At 40.0% G+C, this 10286-nt stretch overlaps 1 protein-coding gene across 3 annotated transcripts; it reads left to right on the top strand.

The window, feature by feature from the left end:
- The first annotated feature begins 456 nt into the window (after positions 1 to 456).
- On the top strand, positions 457 to 10080 carry MAP3K19 (mitogen-activated protein kinase kinase kinase 19). 3 transcript variants are annotated; one of them, XM_060279397.1, is made up of 5 exons: positions 457 to 911; positions 4368 to 6698; positions 7243 to 7383; positions 8666 to 8848; positions 9961 to 10080. In XM_060279397.1, exons 2-5 carry the CDS (start codon positions 4407 to 4409, stop codon positions 9970 to 9972), a joined length of 2628 nt encoding a protein of 875 aa, XP_060135380.1. In that variant the 5' UTR covers positions 457 to 911; positions 4368 to 4406; the 3' UTR covers positions 9973 to 10080. The 3 variants fall into 3 exon arrangements, with proteins under 3 accessions (XP_060135380.1, XP_060135365.1, XP_060135373.1); XM_060279382.1 differs by having other exon boundaries at positions 8666 to 9363; positions 9961 to 10064; XM_060279390.1 differs by lacking the exon at positions 9961 to 10080 and having other exon boundaries at positions 8666 to 9538.
- The last annotated feature ends 206 nt before the right edge of the window (positions 10081 to 10286 follow it).

Raw genomic sequence — 10286 nt, 5'->3', positions numbered from 1 at the left:
CCCGGGTGGGCGGAGCTTGCGTGGTGTGACTTGTCAGGACGGCCAGCAACGAGTGGGGTATCCAGAGCGAAGTCTCTTGTCAAAAGAGAAATGAAAACGGGAGAGGGGTATCTTGCCTAAAGAAAGATATCGCGTCCTCTCCCCTCGCTGTGGTTCACCACATTGACTTCAAAACCCAAGCGCCCTGTTGTTGTTGTTGTTGTTGTGGGTCTCCTGAATTTCTTCTTCAGGTTTTTACGCTGAAGGTTTCATTCTGGCTTGGTTTGTTTCGGTTTTGGTACGGAGAACCATTTTGTCATGGATTATTATTATTATCATCATCATCATCATCAACATGTGGGTGCACGCAAAAATTATGAAGTGCAGCCGAAGCACTGGTAATTAATAATTAAAAAATAATGGGAAAGATTTGGTCATAAAGCCAGGTTTACCTTACATCCATCCCTGCCCTGACAGATTGCTGGAACCTGGGTGGTCCTTTGCTGCCGCATTTCAGCATTTGATTGTCATTTGTAAAATGAGAAGAACAGAGAGTAAGATGAGCGTGGTGCACTTCTGAAGTGCTGCAAAAAAAAAAAGTAGTTTACTTTGGCTCCAACCCAGAGAGTGTTTGCGCTGGTGGAGCAAATCAGTTGGAGATGTGGGTTTCTTGCATTTGTTTTCCCAGCCAGCTGAGTCTGCTTGACTGGCAATTCACCATACAAAATGCCCCAAGGAGAGTTGCCTTGGCGACAGCCTGTAAACTAAACTGTCTGAATGTAGCTGTGTACATGGGATGAGGATAGGGAGACTGAAGCAGAAATCATTCAGTGGGCTCTGTAGCCAAGGCCAGAACACTGGGGGTCCTATACACCTGGGGAACTATAAGCTAACATGCTTGGAGTGTCATTGTTGGGAGAAGCAAATTGCAGGTAAGCCAGAACCACAGTGTTACTTCATTTTTTATTTTGTTTTCTCTTTTTCGCATTTCGCATATGAAGTTCAGTGGGTTACGGATGATATGAGCACATTTTACTGCAGTGGTATTAGCTAATTGAATTTTGCACTTTTTGTGTTAATGACACAATTGGGAGTCCAATTTGTATAAGAATAATCAGTGTTGGGCTAAATTCATATTATGCATCAGTTGGTGGCAGGGATTTATAAATGAGTGGAAGACCAGCATACTTTAACATAATTCTTTCTTCCTCATATTGCGCTCCACCACCAGGTGAATGGGCTCTGTCCCTTTAACCTTCACTCTGGATATATGGACTTCATTCTTCATCACAAAGCTCCTCTCTTCCCTCAGCTCATGGGGCTCATGGATGCAAGTCCATGTTGTTGTGCCAGGAGTAAATCTTGAGTGAGTCCTTGCTCTTGACAAGTTAAAGACTACTGACTTAGAAGATGGATGGAAAAAATATTTGAAAGCACAAGTTACAGCACTGGATTTGCTACCCTAGACTTTTGCAGGCAATTTAAGCAACATTAGCTTATAGTTTATTATGTTATATTTTAAGGAAACGAACATATGCATGCATGCATTAAAGGCAGCATTAGAAAAATATTTTAACATTCTATTTTTATAAAGCTTAATTAAAGCATCCCACTCATGCAAAAAGGCCATAGATAATTAAAACTTAAAGTCCTGGTGAGCAAGCAGTGTTTTTGCATGGCGCCTAAGATATGCAAGTTTGGCACCAGGCAAGCTTCCCTGGAGAGAGCCTTCCACAAATGGGGAGACACCACTAGCCCATTCTCATGTTACCACCCTGTGGACCTCTCATGGAGGGGGCACATGAAGAAGGACATCAGATGATGATCACAGGGTCAAGGTTGGTTCATATGGGGGGGGGGAGCATAGCTGCCAAGTTTTCCCTTTTCTCGCGAGGAAGCCTATTCAGCATAAGGGAAAATCCCTTAAAATAAGGGATAACTTGGCAGCTATGGGGGGAAGGCAGTCTCTGAGGTTTTGAGGTCCTGAGCCACATAAAGCTTTATAGGTCAAAACCAGCACTTTGAATTGCTCCCAGAAACGAATTAGTAGCCAGTGCAGTCAGGCCAGGATTGGTGTGGTGCGCTCAGACTATTTTGCCCTGGTGACCAGCCTGGCTGCTGAGTTCTGCACCAGCTTAAGTTGTCAAGCTATTATCAAAGGTATGCAGAAAATAATCCAATAACCTAACCTAAAGGTTACAAGAACATGGACAACATAAGTTAGGCTATGCCTGTCCTGATAGAAGCATAGCTGGGCTGATGCTGAACTTAGTGTGGACACCCGATCGGCATAGCCCACAGCAGCCCCGAACTCCTGAGCTCAAGCGATCCACCAGACTCAGCCTCCAGGAGTAGCTGGATTACAGGCTCCTGGAGGCTGAGTCTGGCAGATCGCTTGAGCTCAGGAGTTCGGGGCTGCTGTGGGCTATGCTGATTGGGTGTCCGCACTAAGTTCGGCATCAGTGCCACCAAGGGCACTTAAGCCTCAAGCAACACCAATGGATCCAAGCAGTACCTCTAAGCTACATACCTGCTCTTTCAGAGGAGGTGTGACCCCATCAACTTTACACAGTTTCCACTTAATAAAAGTGTCAAGTGGTTTACCATAGGACTAAAAAAAAATGATGTTCAATAAAACCTCCCAAAACTACAGGTAGATCAAAAAGATAAAAACAAATCTATCGTATATAACTACCAGTATATAAAACTGAACAGTGTACAAAACAATATTAAGAGTCGAAGTCCAGTAAAGTGTGGGTAAACATACAAGCTTTTAAGGAGTGGGTGAAAGTTATTACTGCCTTTGCCCAAGGAAGTGCATTCTAGAGGGTGAGCTTAGAGCTTAGAAGACCAACTTCAAATATGGTCACCAAGGGACAATCTGCTGGTCATGTAATAACCAGCAGGACATCCTCAGAAAATCTTAGATGAGTTCAATTCAGTAGATCACATTTATTACATTTTTTTATTCAGCTGTTACAGAGAAATAGATCTGGGTGTCATCAGCATACACTCTTAATGAGTGCCCCCTTCATATTGCTTTATAATTTTAAAATATTATTATTATTATTATTATTATTATTATTAAGAAATAATTGTTACCACCTGTAATCTGCAACCTCCTTTCATGTAATCATACAATTAAATGACACTGTAGGGTTACTGGCTTTGCTCTGGACAGGGGAGGATGCAGTGCTCTGGGTAACCATAGTAATTAGAAAGCTCTTTGTGTAGTTGATCACCATATGTAGGGAAAACAGCTGTCATCTGCAGACAGAGTGCAGAAGATGCCCCAGCCACAGTTAATACAAGTAAGAGAGCCAGATGACTTCAAATACTTTTGTAAGTAAGCATACATTTTATTCTATTTTTCTCTTTATTTAGCCAATTATTTTAATCATCTGATTGGAAGAAAGTGTCAAAGTCGTCATTTTCCTTTTTAAATTAGCAACATTGTGACAGTTATCTCAAGAGAAGGGAATAGGCTAATTTCCTATACTTAATAATTTCCTGTCTCACTTCCTCTCCTCATAAAAGTGACAGAAAAGTAAACCCTGAGCATAGTGTGATGGCGGGGACATGCTTTTGCATTTCTAAAGGAAAGGAAAGTTTATGGCCTATTAAGAACCACTATCTCTTAGGATGAATCAGCAGCAGGCAGGATAGATCAATAACCTGTCTAAGGTATAATCACCCAAGCATTAAACCACAGATTAAGTTGTACTGTTGAAGCACAAAGATAATGCTGCAGGAGGCAGCAACCCTATATTTGGTTAATGACAGATGGCTGGGAAAGAAGACAAAAGTCAGGTCAATTCACAATACAAAGTTTGGGCTAATTATGTTCTAGCAAAATTATAATATGTAAAACAAACAATAAGACAAATACAGTTAATTTCCAGTCTTAGCAGAACATCAAAAAAGAACATGGGAATAAATAAAACAAAGGTAGTACAAAACTCTTGCCACAAGCCTGCTCGGTCCTTTGGAACCCAATCCATATCACTTTGCTTTCACATATTAAGACTAAAGGGTAAAACAAAGGCCAAAAAATTGTTGAGAGAGAGAAAGACTTTAGAATGGAGTCACCCTCTGCTCTCTCTCAATCCCTCTCACTCCCCCTTCCCCACTCTTTGTATGCATGGGTGACTCCATTCTAAACTAAATGTCTGATGCAAGGCTTAAGAAGTAAAACTGAGTATTAACACTATATTATTATTATTATTATTATTATTATTATTATTATTATTATTATTATTACCACCCCACACATCTGGCTGTGTTTCTCCAGCCACTCTTATTGAGGAGTGGTATCCATGCTTGAACTCATTTAACAACTTCCTGAACAATACTGATTCATTAATAGGTGGTTTTTTCTATGCTTCCAGCTCAACCTGTCACCACCAGTGGCATTCCAGCCTATAAGAATGGTACAGCTTCCTCCTTTAGAAGACAAAGCTAATAAAAATGCTGATTGTAAAAATATTTTGAACCACTATTCCGTTCCTACGAAGCATACTGACCCTCAGTCTGAGGACCAGAATCACAAAATCATAACAGATGGCTTCACCGTCCTTGGAGATCCACACTCAGTCACCCTGGATAACTGTCATATGACCTTTCAATACTCCAAAGCCCAAGAAACTGAACTGCAGTTTGAGTGCAGCAAATATGGAGCAGATATAAGAAATGAAGTATACAGTGGTGAAATGCATCAGGTTTTGGCAACCTTTGAGAATTTAAGTATTACAAACAAAGACTGTAGTTTTGACCATCCTGATGGTTACTTCAGCCAAAGCAAAGTAGTACATATGGCAGAAAAATATGAATGTTCTTCTTTGGGACATCAAGATAGTTTTGAAGCTAAGAACTGGGGGAAATATTTTGCAAAGAGGAGTGGTCCTAAGCTACAGTCAAATAAAGCAGAATCATCAGAAGTGAAACCCGGTCCGAACAAACGTGCAAAAAATACTATGAATATTGAACCAGGAAATACTGGTATGCGTTCAAGTCTGCAAAGCGCAGTTACAGAAGATCATGCTTCCATGATTGCTGTTCCTAGTACTTTGATGGATCTTGAACAATCTGAAAGCAGTATTTGTACAGCAATCAACTTGGGAGTGATGGAGAACATCACTGTGTCTGAAGCTGCCGAAAGCAATATTGCGAAAGCAACTCCCATTAGCCATATTACAATATCTAGCCATGAACCAGATCAAATCTCCCATGTTTCTAGACACTCTGCTCAAAGAAAGAGCATGCCAACTAACTTAAGCCACAGCTTCAACGTATTTGCTCATAAAGGGAGTGAAAAATGTAAAGTAAACAGCAACAGAACCACCTTGGCTTTGAAGGCTAGCATGTGTACCAAAATGCCTCAAGATTTTATTCTTTTGGGCAAGAGTTCTATCCAACACCACGCTAACAAGGTAAAGAATCCCCTTTCTCATTCTCAAGGACTAGGATTGTCTCATGCAAAGGCTGGGGTTTCCTCAAAACTTCAGAAAAAACTTCAGCAGGATAAATGTTGCTTCGGTCAAAACAATCAGAAACCCCCAAAGCAGATGCATCCCAGCAATTCCAAAAAAATTCCTAGCTCAGGAGAAACCACCACTGCTTTTCCTGTAAGACAAGCACAGTCTTCAATAGACTTCGTAGACCTGAAGTACAGTGATATGTTCAAGGAAATAAATTCAAGTGACAAAGGCCCTGGCATTTATGAAATGTTTGGAACTCCAGCATATTCCAGGGAGCCTGATGGCTGTGAAAGCAGTTCCTGCAGGAATGTGCACTCTGCTCCAGCTGGGAGGCGCACTGCTATGAAACATAAATATAATAATCTCAGTGCAAAGAAGAGCAGCAGAATAAGAAATGCCCAGAATAAAACATGCCCCAAATCACACAAGAATTCCCCTGGCATTAAAAACAAGAAGGAGAAGGATCTGGGGCAAAGAGAGGTATCTGGGTTAGAGGGTTGCTGTCAGAAGCAGAAGGAAAGTGTGATTGATCCTAAAACAGAAGGGCAAATAAAGAGTACAGCACAATTTAATGAAGATGATGATCAGCAACTTCCAATTTCTACTGAGTTTACACTACCCACTCAACAAAATGAAGTCATTCCTAATTCAAATTTGTCAACTATTGAAGAAGTCTCATTGGATCACATTTCAGAGGCTGGCGATGCTTTCATTAGTAAAGCATTTGCCATCAATGTCCAGGAATTACTTTGGCCGAAGGTTAAAGTTCATGCAGAATATGCTCCTTTCTTAAACTATGCAAAAGATACAAATGAACATATAAATGTAGCACAGAACAAAAGTTTAATGCAGGTGAAAATTGGAGCAACTGCTTGCCTTGAGGATCTGGATGCAAAACAGGTTTTGTTTTGTGATGATAATCAAAGGAAACCCCCTGAACTATGTTTTCCAAACAGAGTAAGCTCACCTCCTCCACAAAGCCCACAAGTTGAAAATGTTGGCTTATCAACGGAACGGACTTGCCTTCCTGCAAACTCTGTATCCCAGGAATATCAAAACACCCTGATCTGCAGTGAAGAAATAACTGAAGACTCATTTTGTTGTTCAGTATCTGAACTGCTCTCTCTCGATAGCGCAGATGGCGACCGTTATAGAATAGCTACAAAAAATGCAGATGCTGTGACACAAAATGGAAACACTGAGAGTAAAGGAAACAGCGCAGCAAGTGTTAGAAATTGTAAGGTAATTATTGAAGTATTTATATGTATCTTTAATAGCAATAGAACAGTGAAAGCCAGTCCAATATTTAGAACATGTTGTGCCTGGAGATCTAGGCCTCAATTTCTTACCATTCAGAAATCCTTCAGGTAATCTTGGGCAACTCTTTCCTTACAGCCTTAGCTTTCCATTTGTAAATAGCAATCAGAACAAAATAGTTGTACTAGTCCAGAATGTCTCTATACTTTGACAAGCACACCAAGAAGGTACAGTAATGGTTTTCCTCTGCTGTCTCCAGCATGTGGTTTTCAGAGGTACACCATCTCTATATGTGAAGGTCCGTGTAAATATTCTGTGCTAACAGCACTCAGTAGATCCAATCACCAAGTTAAACAGCAGGAATCTTTATCTCAAGACTGCTGTGAGAAGAGTTTTGGTCTCTTTCTCAGGAAAGAAATAAGTTCTATTCAACATGCAATATACCGTAAATGACCTTGATCTCAAGCCTCTCTTTGCATTATTTCTCATTCAACGCGTTCTGGTTTGCTCTTCTGTCATCTTTTTACAGAATTTTTCTCCAGATTTCCTCGAATCCAGTAGAGAAAACAGATTTCTAAATGTGGTTACATTTTCAGAAAACAATGTAGCTGGTGAAGGACCTATCCTGTGGACCAAAGGTGAAATCCTTGGAAAAGGAGCCTATGGCACAGTAAGTTACATGGGGAGTATATATAACACTCCTGTTATCTCAAACTGTATTCACAATCTCCCAAAGGACATTTTAGCATCAATAAACTTTGATCAATCCTAATTATAATTCCAGTCCTTCTAAACAACCACACACACACACACACACACACACACACACACACCAATATGGTGTCCTCCAAATGTTTTGGACTACAACTCCCATCAGCCCAGCAATATACTGGCTTCTAAGTAGAAAGTAAAGAATGTACAATTGTGGGTGTTGTGAATCCACCACAATTGCATCCCTGATTAAAGCTGCTTTACTTTCTCCAAAGGAAATAAATTGGGCTTTGTGTCATGGGACTAGATAGGACAAAATATTATCTGAACAGGCTTCCAAATGCAGTTGTGCATTTCAGGAAGCCATCCAAACCCCTGGGTGAACCACAGAATTGGTGAGAACTGTGAAGGAGTCTGCCAGGGTAGGTGGAAAGACACTGTGGGCAGTATCCAGTGTTCTCATTCTGTTGTGCAATAATTTACATTTGGATAATGGAACCGCTCACTTTTCCACCAGACTGTACACACCCCATACTCTCCACAAATCTGTTTGGGGGATGGTGAGGGAAACCCGATCACAAATTTAGGAGGTGCACAGGGAAGAAGGGGGTGTTCAGTTATGCAACATGGAGGTTAAGCAGGCCTGAATGTGGTCAGAGCTTAGATGGGAATACCACCTATAAAGCCTGTGTATGCCTCACTGAATTTTATGATGGAAGAAAGGTTGGCCTTGGGTTATTTACTGTCAATTTCTTCATAGCTTTCAGATGAGGGTACTCACCTAAAAGCCCTGCATGACAAACATGGGGTTGGATTTGAAAGTGCTTATTTTGCTCAGTGAATAACTATTATATGCTCACAGAGAATCTTTTTTGTGATCAGAAGGGCTTAAGTATGAACTGGGCATGTCTCTTCTTTAGCAGAAGAGTATACCAGAAGCCAGTTCTGTCAGGCTTTGGAATATGATTTTTTTTTTGTGGGGCAACCAATTTTCATTACAGTAATATGTAATTGATATTTTTACTATTATTGTAGTATTATGCTTTTATGTGGTATACCACCTTGTCATATTTTCTATGGAAATAAATGAATACCAGATATAACTGCAGACATAATTTAAGCAGGATGAGTTATACTGTAATTAAATCAGATGCATGTGAACAGCATGTGTGAGTGCATATAACTGTGTGTGCACACAGGAATGTAGTTCCACTACCAAAATAGACATTTTTAATTTTTAGGTATATTGTGGACTTACAAGCCAAGGACATTTAATAGCTGTGAAGCAAGTAGCACTGACTACCTGTGACCAAATTGGGACTGAGAAGGAATATCAGAAACTGCAATACGAAGTTGAGATTTTGAAAAATCTAACACACACCAACATTGTAGGGTACCTTGGAACAAGTTTAGAAGACAACATAGTGAGTATCTTCATGGAATTTGTACCAGGTGGTTCCATTTCCAGTATTATTCATCGATTTGGGCCATTGCCTGAAATAGTATTTTGTAAATATACGAAACAGATTCTACAAGGGGTTGCATACTTGCATGAAAACTGTGTGGTCCACAGAGATATTAAAGGCAACAACGTCATGCTGATGCCCAATGGTGTCATCAAGCTCATAGACTTTGGATGTGCAAAGCGCTTAGCCTATGTAAGTCTGACTGATGTCCACAGCGAACCACTGAAATCAGTGCATGGCACTCCTTATTGGATGGCACCAGAAGTGATTAAAGAATCTGGCTATGGGAGAAAATCAGACATCTGGAGCATTGGTTGCACTGTATTTGAGATGGCCACAGGAAAGCCACCACTAGCTTCCATGGATAGGATAGCAGCCATGTTTTATATTGGTGCTCACAGGGGAATCATGCCTTCCTTACCCAACCATTGCTCGAGAAAAGCATCAGATTTTGTTCATCTGTGTTTGACCAGGTAAGTAGTTATTAAGAGATATATTAAATATCTGTAAATATTATAGAGATAGCCTTTTACTCATTATCTTTTCCTTAAGTAAAATGTTTAGTTCAATGAGTTCATTAAAAAGGTAAGGGAAATTGCACTAGGTCTATGGTGTGATACGTAGATGGCAAAGAAAAGGTCCGGGGTCCAATCTTTGGCACCTGCAGATAGGGGTTGGGAAAGAGTTCTGCTTGAAATAAGGAAAGGCTGACTATCCCCCTTCCACATGTCTGGGACCATTTGTCCCCTGTAAAAGTGGATAGGAGTATGTTCTGCAACTTCTTTGTAGTGGTATCTGAAACCTATAAACTGTCAGACTGGGTTGATGGTACCATTATTTAAGAGAAGAGACAGGTGCTTTTCTAGCTTTCCCCTTTCTTTTAATAAGAACTAAAGCCTTTTGTCCAAGGCAAAGGCCATAAAACCATTAGAGAACTGACAGGAATCAAACCCTTAAGTTTTTCAAAAGTGGATTTATTACTATACAAGTAATAAATCTATCTTGCTGACAGAAGCATATCAATTACTCACAATAAATTAATCTATTGTTTTCTATTGTTTTCCAAACAGGGACCAGTATGAGCGACCTACTGCTCTACAGTTGCTGCAGCATCCCTTCATGATTTAAAAACATCATGAACTTTGCAAAGGCTTCAGCAGATGACAGATTTCCCCCTTACTTATTGAAGAGGTTAAATGAATTTTAACATTTTAACTTTTGGTTTGAGAATGGCTAGGCTAGAGGGATTGGTATGAAAGCTGTAAAAGACACACAATTGTAAATTATTGTTTTTCATTTTCAAATATAGACATGATGAAATTTCAGGACGGTAAACTTTGTATCAAAATGTTATGGCTATAGAACACTTAAATCTCATTTTAAAATTAAAATCAGA

Source organism: Zootoca vivipara, chromosome 1 (genome assembly GCF_963506605.1).
Source record: "Zootoca vivipara chromosome 1, rZooViv1.1, whole genome shotgun sequence".
In the NCBI taxonomy this organism is placed as follows: Eukaryota; Metazoa; Chordata; class Lepidosauria; order Squamata; family Lacertidae; genus Zootoca; species Zootoca vivipara.
Note: the sequence above shows the minus strand (reverse complement) of the source record. Positions and strands in the feature narration are given on the sequence as shown.

Excerpts from the sequence above, each read along its gene's own strand:
- MAP3K19 (XM_060279382.1), top strand. The coding sequence starts at position 4,407 with ATGGTACAGCTTCCTCCTTTAGAAGACAAAGCTAATAAAAATGCTGAT. Across the intron at positions 6,699-7,242 it reads CAAGTGTTAGAAATTGTAAG|AATTTTTCTCCAGATTTCCT; the intron begins GTAATTATTGAA and ends ATCTTTTTACAG. Across the intron at positions 7,384-8,665 it reads GAAAAGGAGCCTATGGCACA|GTATATTGTGGACTTACAAG; the intron begins GTAAGTTACATG and ends TTTAATTTTTAG.